The 20,744-nt window shown below is 45.1% G+C and overlaps 1 protein-coding gene across 1 annotated transcript in view; it reads left to right on the plus strand.

Moving 5' to 3' along the window:
* Positions 1–20,744, plus strand: part of ADGRV1 (adhesion G protein-coupled receptor V1) — a 654,157-nt gene that overhangs the window by 228,176 nt on the left and 405,237 nt on the right. The window contains exons 51-57 of the mRNA XM_082259824.1: positions 10,392–10,514; positions 13,681–13,903; positions 16,947–17,151; positions 17,261–17,407; positions 18,438–18,693; positions 19,234–19,436; positions 19,818–19,994. Of these exons, the coding sequence (XP_082115950.1) occupies positions 10,392–10,514; positions 13,681–13,903; positions 16,947–17,151; positions 17,261–17,407; positions 18,438–18,693; positions 19,234–19,436; positions 19,818–19,994 (1,334 nt within the window). The remainder of the gene's footprint in view (positions 1–10,391; positions 10,515–13,680; positions 13,904–16,946; positions 17,152–17,260; positions 17,408–18,437; positions 18,694–19,233; positions 19,437–19,817; positions 19,995–20,744) is intronic.

Below are 20,744 nucleotides of genomic sequence, written 5' to 3' on the forward strand. Positions count from 1 at the left end.
GTCAGCTTCAGTCATTCCTACCCTTATTAAAGCAAGGAAAGCGACTTCCAGCAGAGTCTATTATCACACATGGAAGACTTGTATCGCGTGGTGCGAATCTTTAGGATTTCCTCCACGTACCTATTCGGTGACTCGAATATTGGCCTTTTTGCAAAAAGGGGTTGAGCAGAAGCTAGCCTTGAGCACCATCAAGGGTCAAGTTTCAGCATTAGCAATCTTCTTTCAGAAACCTTCAGCTACCAAGTCCTTGGTGCGGAATTTCATCCAGGGGGTGCGGCACCTGGCTCCACCAGTCCGCGCGCCCTTACCGCCCTGGGATCTTAATTTGGTTTTGTCGGTTCTACAGAAACCTCCTTTTGAAAACATCAGGGAGATTCCCTTGCTTACTTTATCCCAGAAGGTGGCCTTCTTGGTGGCTATCACTTCTGCACGCAGGGTGTCAGAACTGGCTGCTTTATCATGCCAGTCCCCATACTTGGTGATTCATAGGGATAAGGTAGTACTTCATCCTAAGCCATCCTTTCTTCCAAAGGTGGTTTCAGATTTTCATCTGAATGAAGATATTGTACTACCTTCCTTGTGTCCTCAGCCCAATCATCATCGGGAACATGCGTTGCATTCCTTGGATGTGGTTCGGGCAATCAGGGTATACCTGAAGGCTACGGAATCGTTCCGTAAGACGGATTCACTTTTTGTGATCACGGATGGCCCCAGAAAGGGGTTGCCTGCATCTGCCGCGACTATTGCCAAATGGATTAGACAGACGGTGGTACAGGCTTATTCTATTAAGGGTCAGAGTCCTCCGTTCCCTGTTAGGGCGCACTCCACTCGAGCGCTCAGTACTTCCTGGGCCTTTCGCCATCAGGCGGCCACCTGGTCGTCGGTACATACCTTTACAAAATTTTATAAAATTGATGTGATGGCATCGGCGGATGCCTCATTTGGCCGCAAGGTTTTGCAGGCCGCAATTTGAGGAGACCGGTGGTCTACCTCAAGGGTTTTTTTCTGTTGAAAGATTTTTGTTGAGTCTCATCATTAAGGATGAGCATTGTAAACTTCTAGTTGGCACCAGTTGGGCCTTCTAGATTTGGATTTGATTTCCATTTTCCCACCCCTCATTTGTGATACTGCTCTGGGACGTCCCGAAGGTGCTGTATCACCGAGGACTACGTCTGTCAATGAGCGATAGAGAAAAATGGATTTTTGTAAAATCTTACCGTAAAATCCTTTTCTCTTAGCTCATTGACAGACGTAGTACCCGCCCCTCTGTTTTTGAGTTGGGTTAAATTCTCTAAACACTGCTTTTGTGACATAACTGATTTGCTGGGGCAGAGAGAGAGAGGATATACCCTCGGGGACTGCCCCTAGGGTGTGGCCAGAGCATTTTATTTCCTGTCTAGTCCTACTCCTGCGGAGGCAACATAACCCGAAGGTGCTGTATCACCGAGGACTATGTCTGTCAATGAGCTAAGGGAAAAGGATTTTACGGTAAGATTTTACAAAAATCCATTTTTCCCTCTTATGCAGCTTTTTCCTGTCATTTCTATTTCAGAGCAGTTGACATTGGCGGTTTCACACCTGTCTGTGTTCTTGACAGCAGAGGCGGCTCTAGGCTTTGTGAGGCCTTAGGCAGAATTTAGACATGAGGCCCCACTCACCCCCTTCGCAGAGGTTAAGGAAGAACCCCAAGGCCGAGCATCTAATTACTGCTGCTTGCGTAGGTGGGATGTGTACTGTGGAAACCACATGGGATGAATAGGAGAGGGATGGGACTGGGAATCATGGGGTAGGGGAGAAAGAGGAGGGGGTAAAAGGGGGGAGTGGGTAAATGATGAGGGATGGGTAGAGGAGAACTGGAGTGAAACTGAGGGATCCTGGTCTGTATAGTAATAAAAAAAAAAAGAAGGATTTGTGCTTGCATGAGGGGGAAAGACAGACAGACAGACAGACTGGGGGACAGATGGACAGACAGGGGGACAGATGGACAGACAGGGGGACAGATGGGCAGACTGGGGAACAGATGGGCAGACTGGGGAACAGATGGGCAGACTGGGGGACAGATGGAAAGACTGGGGGACAGATGGACAGACTGGGGGACAGATGGTCAGACTGGGGGACAGATGGTCAGACTGGGGGACAGATGGACAGACTGGCTGGGGGACAGACTGGCAGGGGGACAGATGAACAGACTGGCAGGGGGACAGATGGACAGACTGGCAGGGGGACAGATGGACAGACTGGCAGGGGGACAGATGGACGGACAGATGGGCAGACTGGGGGACAGATGGGCAGACTGGGGGACAGATGGACAGACAGGGAGACAGATGGACAGACAGGGAGACAGATGGACAGACAGGGGGACAGATGGACAGACAGGGAGACAGATGGACAGACAGGGAGACAGATGGACAGACAGGGGGACAGATGGACAGACAGGGGGACAGATGGACAGACTGGGGGACAGACTGGGGAACATATGGACAGACTGGGGGACAGATGGACAGACTGGGGGACAGATGGACAGACTGGCAGGGGGACAGATGGACAGACTGGCAGGGGGACAGATGGACAGACTGGCAGGGGGACAGATGGACAGACTGGCAGATGGACAGACTGGCAGGGGGACAGATGGACAGACTGGCAGGGGGACAGATGGACAGACTGGCAGGGGGACAGATGGACAGACTGGCAGGAGGACAGATGGACAGACTGGCAGGGGCACAGATGGACAGACTGGGGGACAGATGGACAGACTGGGGGACAGATGGACAGACTGGCAGGGGGACAGATGGACAGACTGGTAGGGGGACAGATGGACAGACTGGCAGGGGGACAGGTGGACAGACTGGCAGGGGGACAGATGGGCAGACTGGGGGACAGATGGGCAGACTGGGGGACAGATGGGCAGGCAGGGGGACAGATGGACAGACTGGGGGACAGATGGGCAGACTGGGGGACAGATGGGCAGACTGGGGGACAGATGGGCAGACTGGGGGACAGACAGGGGGACAGATGGACAGACGGGGGGACAGATGGACAGACTGACAGGGGGACAGATGGACAGACTGGCAGGGGAACAGATGGACAGACAGGGGGACAGATGGACAGACAGGGGGACAGATGGACAGACAGGGAGACAGATGGACAGACAGGGAGACAGATGGACAGACAGGGGGACAGATGGACAGACAGGGGGACAGATGGACAGACTGGGGGACAGACTGGGGAACATATGGACAGACTGGGGGACAGATGGACAGACTGGGGGACAGATGGACAGACTGGCAGGGGGACAGATGGACAGACTGGCAGGGGGACAGATGGACAGACTGGCAGGGGGACAGATGGACAGACTGGCAGATGGACAGACTGGCAGGGGGACAGATGGACAGACTGGCAGGGGGACAGATGGACAGACTGGCAGAAGGACAGATGGACAGACTGGCAGGAGGACAGATGGACAGACTGGCAGGGGCACAGATGGACAGACTGGGGGACAGATGGACAGACTGGGGGACAGATGGACAGACTGGCAGGGGGACAGATGGACAGACTGGTAGGGGGACAGATGGACAGACTGGCAGGGGGACAGGTGGACAGACTGGCAGGGGGACAGATGGGCAGACTGGGGGACAGATGGGCAGACTGGGGGACAGATGGGCAGACTGGGGGACAGATGGACAGGCAGGGGGACAGATGGACAGACTGGGGGACAGATGGGCAGACTGGGGGACAGATGGGCAGACTGGGGGACAGATGGGCAGACTGGGGGACAGACAGGGGGACAGATGGACAGACGGGGGGACAGATGGACAGACTGACAGGGGGACAGATGGACAGACTGGCAGGGGAACAGATGGACAGACAGGGGGACAGATGGACAGACAGGGGGACAGATGGGCAGACTGGGGGACAGATGGGCAGACTGGGGGACAGATGGACAGGCAGGGGGACAGATGGACAGACTGGGGGACAGATGGGCAGACTGGGGGACAGATGGGCAGACTGGGGGACAGATGGACAGACAGGGGGACAGATGGACAGACAGGGGGACAGATGGACAGACTGGCAGGGGAACAGATGGACAGACAGGGGGACAGATGGACAGACAGGGGGACAGATGGACAGGCAGGGGGACAGATGGACAGACTGGGGGACAGACAGGGGGACAGATGGACAGACTGGCAGGGGGACAGATGGACAGACTGGCAGGGGGACAGATGGACAGACTGGCAGGGGGACAGATGGACAGACAGGGGGACAGATGGACAGACAGATGGACAGACAGGGGGACAGATGGACAGACTGGGGGACAGATGGGCAGACTGGGGGGCAGACTGGGGGACAGATGGACAGACTGGCAGGGGGACAGATGGACAGACAGGGGGACAGATGGACAGACTGGGGGACAGATGGGCAGACTGGGGGACAGATGGGCAGACTGGGGGACAGATGGACAGACTGAGGGACAGATGGACAGACTGGCAGGGGGACAGATGGACAGACTGGCAGGGGGACAGATAGACAGACTGGCAGGGGGACAGATGGACAGACTGGCAGGGGGACAGATGGACAGACTGACAGGGGGACAGATGGACAGACAGGGGGACAGATGGACAGACAGGGGGACAGATGGACAGGCAGGGGGACAGATGGGCAGACTGGGGGACAGACAGGGGGACAGATGGACTGGCAGGGGGACAGGTGGACAGACTGGCAGGGGGACAGATGGACAGACTGGCAGGGGGACAGATGGACAGACAGGGGGACAGATGGACAGACAGATGGACAGACAGGGGGACAGATGGACAGACAGGGGGACAGATGGACAGACTGGGGGACAGATGGGCAGACTGGGGGACAGATGGGCAGACTGGGGGACAGATGGACAGACAGGGGGACAGATGGACAGACTGGCAGGGGGACAGATGGACAGACTGGCAGGGGGACAGATGGACAGACTGGCAGGGGGACAGATGGACAGACTGGGGGACAGATGGGCAGACTGGGGGACAGACAGGGGGACAGATGGACAGACAGGGGGACAGATGGACAGACTGACAGGGGGACAGATGGACAGACTGGCAGGGGGACAGATGGACAGACAGGGGGACAGATGGACAGACAGGGGGACAGATGGACAGACAGATGGACAGACAGGGGGACAGATGGACAGACTGGGGGACAGATGGGCAGACTGGGGGACAGATGGGCAGACTGGGGGACAGATGGACAGACTGGGGGACAGATGGGCAGACTGGGGGACAGATGGGCAGACTGGGGGGCAGATGGGCAGACTGGGGGACAGATGGGCAGACTGGGGGACAGATGGACAGACAGGGGGACAGATGGACAGACAGATGGACAGATGGACAGACTGGGGGACAGATGGGCAGACTGGGGGACAGATGGACAGACTGGGGGACAGATGGGCAGACTGGGGGACAGATGGACAGACTGGGGGACAGATGGACAGACTGGGGGACAGATGGGCAGACTGGGGGACAGATGGGCAGACTGGGGGGCAGATGGGCAGACTGGGGGACAGATGGGCAGACTGGGGGACAGATGGACAGACAGGGGGACAGATGGACAGACAGATGGACAGACAGGGGGACAGATGGGCAGACTGGGGGACAGATGGGCAGACTGGGGGACAGATGGGCAGACTGGGGGGCAGATGGGCAGACTGGGGGACAGATGGGCAGACTGGGGGACAGATGGGCAGACTGGCAGGGGGACAGACAGAAAAGAAAGAAAGGAGGGGAGGGAGAAAGAAAGGAATGGAAAGAGATGGAGGAAGGGTGCCCCTTAGATCAGAGTACTCACTGGAGTGGAAGGGATGGATGGATGGAGGGATCAGGATTCAGGCACCATCTTTCCTCTTCTTGTTCCTGGTCTGCAAATTCTTCCCGCCCATACCTCATCTTCTGAGATGAAAACTGTCGGGGAGTGTGGGCGGGGCAAGCACAGGTGGAGAGGTCGGGAGGTGGAGCAGAAGCAGCTCTCTCTCCTCCCCCGTCTGTGGTCTGTGAGGGAGAAGTGTCAGCGCTGCGGCTCCACTATTTGGCTGTGATCAGGAGATGTCAGTGAGCTCCCATTCCGCGGTGAGCTGCTCCTGATCACAGCCCCAAATCATAGCAGATTCTCCTGCTTACAGACTGGCCGGGACTCGGAGTCGGGACTGTACTAATGGCAGGGAGATCCCTGCTGCCAGCCTCAGAGGCGGCTCTGTAACTCGGCATATTAGGCGGCCGCGAGGCCCCTGTGAGTGCGAGGCCTTCGGCGACCGCCTAATTTGCCTAATTAGAGAGCCGCCTCTGCTTGACAGTGCTCTAACAGGAAGACAGACAGGGAGACAGAGGGGGTTGAAGGTGTGCAGCTCAGCTATTTCTGCTCTTGTAGTTCCACAGGGGTTACAAGGGTTTTGTCAGAACCAACCATCTTGTTTTTTACTAACCATTCGCCATCTTAGAAGTGTTTTCCACTGATGTCACATGCCCACAGCAGAGTAAGGCTTGGACAAAGGGATTTTCTTTATGCCATCACAAAAGAAGGACTAAAGACAGAAAATATGGGTTATGCCACTGCAGTTTCCATTCTTCTTTGTTTAGTCTTGATTCATATTTTTTTTAGTTTATTTTTAACTGTTTACTTTTTTCCCTTTAGTCTTCATTCCATTTTTAGTTCCTTATTTTCTAGTTGCTCTTTGTAAAGTAGTCATTGAACAATACTAGACAAGAAAGAGGTAAAAAAAAGACTGAACATGAATTGGAAACCCTTTTCCATCTGTTGATTACAGTCTAAAAATGAAGTAAAGCAAGCACACACCTGTGGCATCAATGGCTTCCTTTGTACTTTCTTCCTATATAACTTCCAAATTTATTATATAAAACTAAATTTCACTGCAGACATTCTTTAATACAGAAGATAAGACTTTCCAAGATTCTTGGAACAATGTTAGATCTCCCAAAGCCTTAAATGTACCTTATAAAGTAATTGCGTGTTTGACTTTTGTAATATTTGTTTCAAAATTATTCAAATATGTGATAAACTCCTTGGCGGTATTCCCGAGTGTGGCTCATGGTAGAATTTTAGTGCCATTAGCGGTAACCCCGAGCCACACTCGGGGTACCGCCAGGGAGCATCGCTGGATCCTGGTAGAGGTTACTTACCTTGTCCCCGGGATCCGGCGATGTGTCACTGCAGCATACGGCGGCCGGATCTTCCGCCCGATCCTGTGAGCTCCGCCTTCCGTCTTCTGCGAGCGTCACGTTGCAGGGGGGGTGGAACCGGCGGCAAATTCAAATAGTAAAACGCACAAACACACTGATATATTGTAATCCTAATGGGTTACATTACAAAATAAAATAAATTGACATTAGTTAGCCCCCCCAGTCCCCTTTCCTGCATTTTTACTGTACTTTATATATATGTATATATAATATATATATATATATATATATATATATATGTATGTATACACGTGTACCGGTATGTATATATGTACCGCTTTCAGCACCTAAAATCGGAAACAATCATACCGCCAGGGAGGTTAAAATTCTACATAATATGTCATTTTAAAGTGGCGTTCAGCAAGGCTCCTCCAGCACTGCAAGGGTTCTGCATTGCTCATTTTTGTATAAAGCAAGGGTAAACAGCTTTTTTTTTTTTTTTTAAACCTAAAAGGCAAAGTTATAATGTGCTAGTATCGCAACTAAGCCTTCAGTGGTATGCTGTCACCGCTGAAGGTGCTTCCATCTTCATCCAGTCTTCCTTCCGGGTTTGTGGACTCCAGCTGTGTGAGAGGCCGTGACCACAATGACATTACTCCCCCACATGCTGCTGTTTACGGCACAGGACTCTGAAGGAACGGCCTTGGTGGCCGTTCCTTCAGAGCACATGGGCCGGTGATGTCACCGGCTGCATGTACAGTAAATATCTCCTATGAAAAAAACAAACAAGAGAAGGCGCACACCTGACCTAGTATAATACAGTTTTCATCTACGCATAAAAAAAAATAATTTTTTGGTAGTTGATACGTAGATGAATAAGATTGCACTCACATGTAAACAACCAGTGTTGGGCATAAAAAAGGGTTCCTCTCTCCTGTATGGCCTCTTCAAGTTCCACATAAAGCCTGATCAATGCTCCCTGAAGAACTGAAAGATCCCCCTCCTGCCTCCCGAGCGAGTGATCAGCTGAAGCTTCGGCGTCTCCACTTAATGCACCTGCACTCGACCCGACTCTCACGGTCACACTCCTGTCAGTTCCGCGCATGCGCACTTGGATCGGCAGGAACCGATACCAGCAGGGGGGATATTCGACACATGGTGAAGAGAAACAACCTGGAACCAAACCCTAGTTGCTATGACAGTGTTTTTCGGAGGCGTGGCCTCCCTCTTCAATCTTATTCATCTACGTATCAACTACCAATAAAAACTGTATTACACTAGGTCGAGTGTGTGCCTTGTCTTGTTTGTTTTTGCATAGTATTCGGATCCGCCACCCAGTGGAGTTGACTGGAGCTGCAATGACTTAGTAACCTTACAGACTAGGATTTGGATGGAAGACACATTAGCAACCCTGGGACTGGTATGATTAGCGCACGGATGGTGGGAATTTCTCTAGTGTGTAGTAAATATCTCCTAAACTGTGCACATTTAGGAGATATTTACAGTACCTAAAGGTAAGCCTTATCATAGACTTATCTATGTGAAAAAAGAATGCATGAGAGTTTACTCCCACTTTAGGGTATCATTAAAAAATCTATTTTACTTACCTTATCTCTCACCCCACAAGATTTTCTCCACTTTGTGTGACTTGTCCCCCAAAACCATTTTGCCTGGCCGCTGCTTCAGTCGTAGGCACTCTGCCTTAATCACGTACAATGCAGGACCAGCAGTCTTATGCTCCAAGTGAGAACACCGAGGGCTTGCCCACAACACAGGGCATCAAGGAAAAGAGGAGGGCTGCCAGGTGAGGGAAAAATACTATAGACAAAAACAAACAAGGGGAGCCCCACTGCAAGGCTAACATAGGTTTTCCCCAGAGATTAGCTTTAAGGATATTGAGATACAACCACCAGAGCTTCATGCCATTTAACAATGTAGTACTACAATTAAAAAAGAATAGAAGTTCCTCTATGCTGGCCGTAGATGGATCAAGATTTGTCTGGTTCACCAAGGACCAGAATCATTTAAATCAGTGTGTGGCCATCCCTGTTTGACAGCATTCAATAGTTAGATCAACTTCTGCTGAGTTGATAAGTTGGAATACCTTTTTCGATCAGCAGCTGCAGCTGCTGAATAGAGTATTCTGACAATGTTGGGTCCCACTTTTAAAATACAATATCCCAGGAGGGAGATTCCTTCATTTACCTCATTTGTGTTGATGGTGGAAAAACTACTCATCCATGGCCATCTTTAGAGCATCTTTCAGATTACAGTTGATTTGAGAGAAATGCTGTATATTATCCTCCTTTTATAGCCAGGATATCCCTAAAGTGCACCACAACAATAAAGCTCATAAGAGTGTCAATCACAATGTATAGATCACTTCATATGGCTCTTCAGGCAACAAAACATATATTAATTCTTGCTTAGAGGAAAAGAGAAATCATCTTTAAGTGTATCTACTTTATAAGGTGAGGATTGCACACATACAAGGAAAGGTTCTCCCTAAAACATTTGAATCCATGAGTAATAGTGTATATAAACCAGAAGGATAAGCCAGCTCGAGATTAATTCAATGGGAGGTCCAATAGGTAAAATGATTAAACTCTCTTTATTGAAGATCGTGTTTTGGAGCATAACATGCTAGTACAAACTAGCAAACAGCTTAAAGTTCTGCATTTGGGAAATGCATCATATGCACATGCACATGGAAGCACAGATGCAAGAAAAGTCTGTGTGAATGAGCCCTAAATCTCATAGCAACATAGCTTCAAGAACACATCCAGCACTTAGATAAACGTAATGCTGCACGGGCAAGTGGATGAAGATGCAGTGACTGCACAGACACAGCCACGTGTCAAAATCTGACAAGTGTGCAGGAGCGGATGTACATTGCCTGTGTTCAGGGCCACGCACCCGTTCCTGCATGCCTGTCAGATTTTGGCATTTGGCTGTCTTCTGCATCCACTTCCATAGGCTGCCTGCACACAGCTCAGGGCGGATGCAGGCGGGAAAACAAACATCTCATTCACACAGTACAGTGGCCAGCGCCCATCTGAATAAAACCTTGTTGAAAAGAGTCAGCCGAAAAACATGGGTTCTATGTCTTGCCAATTGTGGCAATTGGCAATTGTGAGAGCTTATCAAAATATATTTTGTTTCTAGTTACTATAACTAATTTACAGTATGATAAGAACTGTTTCGCTTATCTTGCAGAAGAAAATGACTCCATTGTTATTTTTCTATGGGAGTCAGGACAGACATGGATGAGGAAAATACAGACCATCTCTTTCAGGGCTGCAAATATGATTCATTTTTTTATGCCTCCTTCAGGGTTGGGTACGTATTTGAGTATGTTCCAAATGCACTTCTCATGGTATACAGCTATATATAAAGAAATGTAGTAACCGCGCTAATGGGAAAAGAATAAGTAGCAGCAACTTCAAGTGTGACCACACCCAAACAGAATAAATATAAAAAAGTTGCGCTAAAAGTTCAATAATAGAACAAATGAGTGTCCATATATAAGTCCACAAAATTATAAACGGTGATGTGTAGAAACAATAAGTGATCAATCCAGGCTCCCAATGGTATACAACAGCTATATATGTATGAACACACTGTTTATAAAAGAACGACTTGTAGCTCTCTCTTGGAGTGGGAGAAGAAATTACACTTCCCAAACAGGATAGTGTGCTGAACCTGTCAGTAAAAGGACCAGAACCTGCGCTAAGTGGAAGAGTGGGTTTGATAAGAAAATTGGCAGAGTCCCCACTCTAGGAAATGGACCAGTAATCTAATCAAAGTAATTGGAAACGGAGGAACTACTACAAGCAGCATATAACATTAACCATAAATCCAGGGGCGGACTGACCATTCGGAGATTAGGGCACTGCCCGAGGGCCCGGGGTCAGTAGGGGGCCCCATGAGAGGCTACACACTACAGAAAGAAGCTAGGAACTTCCATGCAGGCTATGCTGTGATATTTAAATGCCCACTCTAAGAGGCAGAGCTGCAATTTGTAGGTGGGGCTTTGTGTGGCTTGAGTGTGGACACAGGGGGCCCCATGAGCTCTGATTGCCCGGGGGCCCCATGAGTTGTCAGTCCACCCCTGCATAAATCTATAGATACACTCCAGTATAAAAATAATACAAGCTTTATGTAAGAAAAGATTAATAATAATACATTCACCCAATGTACAAACAGGTATTATCTACAAAGGGTTCAACAAGAGTCCTGGTGCCTGGTGGATTTGCGCACATATACCCGAGTATATATATATAGTTAATAATAAAGATATCTCCAGGTGAATGTTGCAGCAAAGTTCAGGGGCTCCTGCAGCTGAACTTTGCTGCAACATTCACCTGGAGGTATCTTTATTATTAACTATATATATACTCGGGTATATGTGCGCAAATCCACCAGGCACCAGGACTCTTGTTGAGCCCTTTGTAGAGAATACCTGTTTGTACATTGGGTGAATGTATTATTATTAATCTTTTCTTACATAAAGCTTGTATTATTTTTGTGATGTGACATCTGTCTTTATGGTGTGGCACTGGAACTCAGAGTCAGTCTATCTATTCTAATATGCATCATAGTCCCTAGTAATTTCCAATCGTAATGCACCTTGACCTTTAACTACCAGAAGTGGCTGTCGGATCCCTAACCAGGCTTTTGCCTATGCTGATTATAAAGCCCTGAGCTAAAAACTAGCTAGAATCCCAGACTAGAAGGGACACGATTGAGTAAAATAACAGAAGCTGCAGTTAAACCCTATTACATTAAACAAGTTCACTTACTAATATACTGAAAGGTGACCAATATATACCGACAGTAGTACAGACTTAGCTATCTGGTGCTGTACATGTGAAATAATAACAATGGGACATAGACTCAATCAGTTACAATACAATTCAATACAGGAGAAATCAGATGACTTTGCTCGTTAGCAGTGGCGGCTGGTGAAGTTTTAAGATGGTGGGGCGCCAGACCCCGCCCTTCCATTTGACCCCTCCCACGTTTAAAAGCCACACCCCTTGCAGACTCCACCCATTTTGTCCCCTGTATTCCGCTTGTGTGAACAAATTCTCCCAATATATCACATATTAAGAGGTCTCTTAGTACTAGTATATTCCATAATAGGGAGCAGGGGCCCTATTATGGGATATACTGTGAGAGACACCCTATTATGGGATACACTGACTGAGAGTGACCCCCCACATATGGGATATATACTGATATATACTTCCCTATTCTGGAATATACTGAGAGAACCCATGTAATAGAAGGTCTCCCAGTATATCCATAGTAGGGGGTCTCCCACTCTCAGTAAATCCCATATTAAGGTGTCTCTCAGTATATATACCAATAATAAGGGGTTAGGGGCCTGGCCATAAATTAAGATTTTGATGCTGTCACTGTACACATACTACAGTAATACACATTTTACAGTTTTGTGATCACAAAAAGAAAATGTAAATCTGAATGTCAGCATTAATAATTCTTCCTCTTTGGCCAGGGGTGCCCGCTTTTCTCTGGGGTCCCTCTGCTCCGGGGGTCTCTTCGATCTTGGGGGCCTCCCTGGTGTGGGTCTTTGGGGGGTGTGGGGGTGTCGGTGTGGACGGGGGCGGTGGATCCGGTGGGGTAGCCAGCAGCAGAGAGTGAGGCCCAAGCACCACCCCTACGAGGTCGGAGGTCTGGACCAATCAGAGGATGGCCCTGAGGACACTCTAAAAGGCCGCCAATCACATTACAAGAAAAGAGGCACATGATGCCAAAGCCCCCACCCCTTCCATAGCCAGCACTGTGTTTGACGCCCAGCTGCCATTAAAGGTAAGGTACCCTTTTTTTTTATGATGATGTAACGGTGACTAGGCTTGGGGGGGGGGGGGCGGCACCCCTGCGCCACCTATTGACCAGCCGCCACTGCTCATTAGAGCTTAAATCGGTAGTAAAGTCAGTAATGGAGAAATCCGCTGACAGGCAGGCTTTTTATAACAGAAGAGACCACTGTTGTAGGTTTAGTGACACTTTAACTGTCATATATTAAAACGTGAAATAGTATTAAATCTATTATGCTATTAAGAACTGGTTTTCAGTTTTGCTGTTACTAGCCATACTATGTTCATGATTAGATACAATTCTTTTATATTATTCTAAACTGAAATATTAATTGAATTGAGTCAATTTAAACCATTGTAATTGCTTTGTACACATGCATTTCCATCATAGCTAGTATAATTGTAACATAGAAACGGGCTTCAATAAATAGCCTACAATGGAGAATGAAAGACAATGTCGATTAAATACAGGAGGCATGATCCAATTTTACAGATCACACCGTAAATATGCATGTATAATTTAATGTTTTTTTTGTAATGATTTCATAAATGGTCACTAAAGTAATAACATGATAATATCAAATGTACATTTATATGAACAAATTAAAAGAACTGTTTTACGAAGTGGATATAATCATTGTTCCTCTTTCTTGTTGTTTCAGCTCATCTATCAGTTTCTGGTGGTAATGGATCAGAATTGTATCGCATGAACTTTGAAAATGGACAATTCTCCTCTTTGCTATCAGCTCCTCCCTCTAAGCACCTAATCCTCACCACAATGATGTCACTAAATGTATCCAAAACAGTCATTGCACTGGCAGGAGATTTCACCTCTGAAATCTATGAGCTAACATCAGTCTCCAATCAGTCGGATTTCATACCCAGGTGAATGCTAGCTGTTGAAAAGAATACTAGTTACCCCAGGGCCATGATCAGGGCAGTTCAGAGCATTAGCTATGGAGAACCTGACAGGATAGGGTAGAGAAGGCTGATGTCAATGACAGACCAGATAAGCAGGACAGAATTGCTGTTAGGATACATTGATACATTTTCAGATAGCAATAAAATGAATGATAATTATTATGTCATCTGGCTGTTAAGTATTAGGAAAATATTCTAGTATCTATTTAACATAGTAAGAAGGTGAAACACTTAATTGTCAGTGATCTTGTAGCCAAAGTGCAATTTCAAGTTTAAAAGGAAAACTGAGGTAAATATATTCCCAAAAAGGTTATCGTTTGTGAAGGTCTTAAAACTGTAAAATAAAAAGCTCTGCAGCACTTCCTTTCCCCCTAGAGGCTGTTAGGGAGCCCCATTGGTCTGGTGGTCTGACATTTCACCTCAGGGATGCAATCTTGACTTTTCTGGGGTATGAGGAACTGGACGCCACTCCCTTTTGAAAGGATTAACAGAGTTTATTTTACCTGAAAAATACTGGGAGATAGGAATTAAGGAAAATCAAAAAGATCATATGCAGACCCCAAAGTCTACTTACAGGCAATACAGAAAAGGAGATTTAGGCCAGAGTGGCACATTGTATTCTACTGACTGTAGAGCAGTTGGAGCTCATGAGCTCCCTGGATGTGCCACCAGACTTGTGTCTGGTCCAAGTTCAAACCAAGCTTCTCCTGACACTCTTCCAGCAGACATAATTCCTCCTTGGTGCACTAATCCAGCTTCACTACTCCTGGATAAACCTTCTGGCAAGACAGTGCAAGCTTATAGGCCCTGAATTAAAGCCCTTTCTTTTCAAACACATGTCCTCCGCAGGCAGCAGGCCTAGGAGGATAAAGAACAGCTGAGTCCACTTCCACCCCAGGCTAAGCCTGGGAGGCAGGAGAACTTTGAGAAGGTTTCCCTAAATATATACATTCCCTCAGCATGCACCACTGGCAATAAACCTCCTAATGATTGCCCAGGAAAATCTAACAACTCATAAATCAGTCTATTGGATCATCTTACACAATCCCAGGGACATTTAGCAACATCAGGCAGTAAGTTGAATTTAGGAGAAAACCTACAGAAAGCAGAACTATCAATCAGGTATAGGCTGACTACAACCTAGCAGCACTAAATTTAGAATAGGGACTATAGCTCTATGATATTTGCTGTATTGCAATGTAGCAGTGACTAACTGACCAAAAACCATAGTAAATAAATACATAAAATATGTACAAAACTGCTAAATTCTCTGAAAAGATTATGGGGAACAAACCTGATAGCAGCAAGCTATCAATTAGGTGAGAAACCTGGAACGGCATATGCAAATTGCACAGGGATGGTGTTATACTCTGCTTTATTAATGCCTGCTACCTACTTTACGTCAAAGAAAACTTATTCGTGTTGTTTATATGAAATTCTACCTTGTTTGGTTTAAAGGGAAGATGTACACAATTTTTGGATGGACGTTGGAGGTTTTGGCCCCCCACTAGCTTTTAAAAGCCAGGGAACCCAAAAGGGGAGATAATAAAGCTAAGACTGAAGGTTCAAAGGACTAAAATATAACTTTTATATTGCTAATTCAAACAGAAATATCTGACTCACGGCAAACACTTACTTGCCTTGATCAGATACCCAGATCTACTTTGCTGATAAATGCAAATGCTCCTCTTCAAATATCAAACTACTGTAGGCAAGGAACTGTGTTTCTGGGCATTCTGACAAACGTCTATTGTGCTTGCTACCTCTAGGAGCAATTGTTCCCCAGAGAGCTTTGACTCTGTAGTCTTTGTGTTTAACGCTCATTTCTCGAACCATCTTTGAGTGAGTACACCAAGAGCCAATAAATGGAAACGCAAAATGTCACCCTTTTACGATAGTACCAACCCAGAGTGGGTGAACTTTAATAACATTTTTTCACCAATTAAAACACACAAATTGAGTAGGGTCAGCAGCGATGAATGGCAAGCAGGGCAGCAATATCATACACATGAATATATTACTGATAGCAACATCTTACAGTAGCATACAGAGGGCATAATGTATGCTAATGTAAGATGTAAAAAGCCAGAGCCAACAGCCTCAGACACCTGACAGACTCCTCGTTATATCCTCTGTAGAACAGATAAAATAGTTTTCACATGTTTTTACATTTTCATTTAATGCAGTCATTAGTATTTATATAGTAGAACTATGGCCCCACACTAAATAAACAGTACTATAGCACTTAGTGTGCCTGCGCTTTGAAGTTTTTTTTTTTAGTCCCTCTACAACCCTCAAAATTACCTTTTGAGTCTGCCAGTGAAGTCCAATTAATGCAACAGAGCCTTAAAGTCCCTTACAGTTTTCTTTTATTTTTTGTTGCTGTCTGTGTTTCATAGGCAAGATTTACCTTTTTTTTTTCTTGAGACACAACAGGCGAAAAGAAGAGAATATCTCTACAAAGTGTAAGGAATGTCTCTTTTAGACTGCTGTCACTGGTAGAGGGTCCTTAAAGATAGCTTTCCACTTACTTTCTGCTCTGGTGACAACTATAACATGTTGGATTTCCCATCGCTTTCTGTCTCTGACAGTTGCCACCAGGACTAATAGAGAGTGTGGATCTTCCCAATGGTAATAGAAACAATAATCATCTAACAGAGGTCCTACCAATTCATTGGTCTGTCCAAAACTAAACAGAAAGTTTGGCTTTATATAACACTTTTGAGTGTGTAATCATATATTGGAAATTTCATATAGGGGGTCAGTGGAAAACTTTCAATGATTCCAAAAAATGAATTAAAGTCAGGGCAGTGTTCTTTTGATGTAAGAAATCCCTGCATATGTACTCCAACATATTCATAAAATGAAATAGTGCCATGTTTTTACCAAGTATTTCAATACAGATATCTTTCAAAGACAGACCAATCTCTGTAATTATCTCTGGGGTCCGTTTTGCATCTTCCATGTCATTGTATTAAAGTTATGTTTATGTCTGCCTTTCTGCTAGTTCAGGTGAGCTGAAGTTTGAGCCTGGGCAAAGTGAAGCCACTATAGCAATTAATATTCTTGATGACTCAATCCCAGAAGAAGATGAATCTTTCCGAGTAAGACTTAAAAACCCAAAAGGAGGTGCAGAGATTGGAGTCCATTCCTATGTGACTTTCATCATTCCATCCAATGATTATGCTCATGGGATCATTGGGTTTACCCAGGTGATGATTATTATCTTCTTTTGTAATAATTGTATGAATATCTCACTGTTCTGAGCATCAGTAATCTATTATTTAATGTCTTCATCAACATTTTTTTTTTAAATGCCAGAATGCTTTGATAAAACAAGCAGAGGAGATGGAACAAGACAATCTGATCAGCTTCAGTATTGAACGTCTCTACGGAACTTATGGACGGGTGGTGGTGGAGTGGTTTGCCAATGGCAGTGTAGCTGATATATTTCCTACTTCAGGAATGGTAAGTGACTACTTTTTACCATTATGATATGCCAAGTATTTTTTTCATACAGATGCTAACCATAACGAAACCTATGCTACAGTTGTGCTACCACTTTAGTCAGCCACTAGCTTAGTTAACAGAAACTTTTTAGAGGAATGCATTGAACTTACTGCTTGGGTTTTTAAATATTGAACGATTTCACTGTAAAATCATTTGAAAGATAAAAAAGTAACTTATTGCAGATGTTAACTGATTGTGAGATGCAATACAGATGACAATCTGCCTTAACTTCCATTTGGCAAAGGTTATTAGATGTAGGCCCAAAGATATATTAAAGTAGGCTAATTCAAAGGTCTTGTACTTGTCCCATAATTATTTTCACCCTGTAGTATTTGGAACTTGTACCTTATGCAAGACACACAAAGCTTAAAGTGTCATGGGCAGATATCATGCTCTTGAAGCCTATGCTGCTGTACATTGGCCCATAGGAGCCTCTGAGGAATGCTGATAGAGGATTAACTACTGTATATGATTGCAAGTGGTGGAGTGAGAAGCAGTTGTGCACCCTTTGTAGAAGTTCCTGCTTTGGAAAAGATGAAGGCTGGTTAAAAGACTGTGACATACAGTAAGATTCCATTGTTGCTGGACCAGAATGGACTGGCTGGAATTGCACCGGAACTGGTACCAGGGATTCTGGTGATGAATACTAGATGGTAGTAGAGATGTTGGACGTTACCGAGGTAAAATAGGCAAAGTCAACCTTCTCCTGCATTGTCCATCAACTTCTGGTCAGTTGGCACTATGACAAGATGCCATACATGTATAAGAACAACAATGGTGAATATCAAACAAATATTACTTTATTTTGGAACTATATCATTTTATGTTTGATGTCAGCAAATAACATTTAATTAATTGGTGGTTAATAATTAATATACAAAACAGTATCCAACAATATTTATGTCACAAAACATGGGAACAGAAAGGTTGTTGTTTTGTGATACTGGCGTATTGTATACAATAGTTTCTTTTGTGTTTCTGTTTGTAGGTCACATTTTCAGAGGGCCAGACACTCACTACAATTACTGTTACAGTTCTAGCAGACAGCATTGCTGAGATGGCAGAGACTGTCATGGTTATCCTGACAAAAGTGACTACCATGAATATCAAGGATCCAAACAAGGGAGCAAAACTGGACCCAAGCAGGTCAAAGGCTTTGCTGACCATCCTACCCAATGACTCTCCACATGGAATAGTAGGGTGGCACATCAATTCATCATCAGTTAAAGTGAATGAGCCGGAAGGTTTGTGCAACATGTATAGAACCTTGAAAAATAAAATAAGGGGAAGTCACCTTAAATATGTTTAAAGGGAAAGGTCAGAGTCTTACATCTTTATAAAAACAGAGTAGGTCCAGGTCTTCAGGATTTAGGAAGGGGCAATTTGCATTGGAAAATGACCACTTAACTCTCCCACTTCCCCAGCAGTCAGTCAAAGTCTCTGCCTCATGCAGAATTCAACTGACTGTGACTCACAATTGTAAGCGAAAGTGAGTGGCAAGGGGCTCTTGCAGAACAAAAGTTGTCTAAACAATTCTACTCTACAACACTTTGACTTTACTTTAAAGTTTTGATTTTATTTCACTAAATACTAGAATGCACACTAGCTGTAGAGTGCTAAAACAAAATCTGTTCAACTTTATTATGTGTGATGTCATAGCTTCTGGTAAACGGTCCTGGAATTAGAGAACGGCAGTTTTCATTTGTGGATTTTCACTTGTGCATTTATTTTTCTGGCAGGTTCCAGGGTACAACAGCTAATATAATATTTTTTTATCCAAACAGGAAATTCTACCATCATTACTTTGCAAGTGATTAGAGAACAAGGATTTGTTGGTGATATTGCTGTTTACTTGCAATCTCAACAAAATATCTCCCTGCCACCTGTAAACAGAGCCACAGAAAATGAAGATTATGCAATTAAAGATAAGATCATTATTATCAGGGAGAACAGCTTGTTTGCTCAAGTAAAACTCACCATCTTGCCTGTAAGTAAATGTACAGTATGTTAAAGCGATACTAAACAGAGAAGTGTTATGTGCCATAATTCATTCACATAAATTATATATATATATATATATATATATATATATATATATGAATGGCTGCGTATTGAGTTATTTTGAGGGGACAGTAAATGTTCACTGTTATACAAGCTGTACACTCACTACTTTACATTGTAGCAAAGTGTCATTTCTTCAGTGTTGTCAAATGAAAAGATATAATAAAATATTTACAAAAATTTGAGGGGTGTACTCACTTTTGTGAGATACGGTGTATATATATATATATACCATGCCACTGTATTTTTTTGTATTTACCATGCATTTGCAGTATTTCTCATCTAATTCTTAGCCTTTTCATTATAGGATAACATCCCTGAGTTAAATGAAGTTTTTCTCTTGAACATTACTGATGTCCAGTTTGTGAACTCATCTTTATCAAGTGGATTACCAATGCTCAAAAGGCCTGGAAAGGAAATTTGCGAAATATTAATTCTGGAGAATGATGATCCCAGAGGTGTATTCCAGTTTAATGTTACCAAGGTGGGAGCATAATTGCTGCTATATAACACTGGAGGAATGTCTATAACAACTTGCTCCTATGCAGGCCATGTAAAAAAGGCCTTAAGCAGGACATACATTATGCAAATTTCTTTCCTTCCACCACAGGAAAAATTGCTTAAATCCTCCATCAACACAGTCAGTGTCGATGGGGGGAATCCATCTTGCCATGCTATTATGTTATGCTGGTGGGGAGGCTTCCCTCCAGGCAGAACAAAATGATTTGTGTTGCCAGAATATAACCAGTGGCACTAAGCATTCGGGAATAATCCGACAGGCTGGTTATACACAAGTTGATCCATTGATCGAATTGTGTACAACCAGGGTGCTTATACTTGGATTGAATTAGGCCTGTCTCTACTGAATTTCTATCCATGGCGGGCTCTATTGCTTTAGGAGCAGAAGATTAAATCACAGGTGCTCCAGTGTAAACACCAGCCAACCTTACAGTAGACGGTGATGCCTGTCTCTCTTTGATCTCAAAGATGTATTATCTGGGAAGGAAACCTTATATTTTAACCATTGAATAAATCAATATACCATTGATAACACTGACTATTTTCAGCACTAAAGGAGCTCTGTGGGGTTGATTTACTAAAACTGGAGAGTGGGAAATCTAAAGCAGCTCTGCATAGAAACCAGTCAGCTTCTAACTTCAGCTTGCTCAATTAGACTTTGAGGAAAAAAAAACTGGAAGCTGTTGGTTTCTATGCAGAGCTACACCAGGTTATG

This window comes from Pelophylax lessonae, assembly GCF_965119305.1.
Source record: "Pelophylax lessonae genome assembly, chromosome: 1".
NCBI lineage: Eukaryota > Metazoa > Chordata > Amphibia > Anura > Ranidae > Pelophylax > Pelophylax lessonae.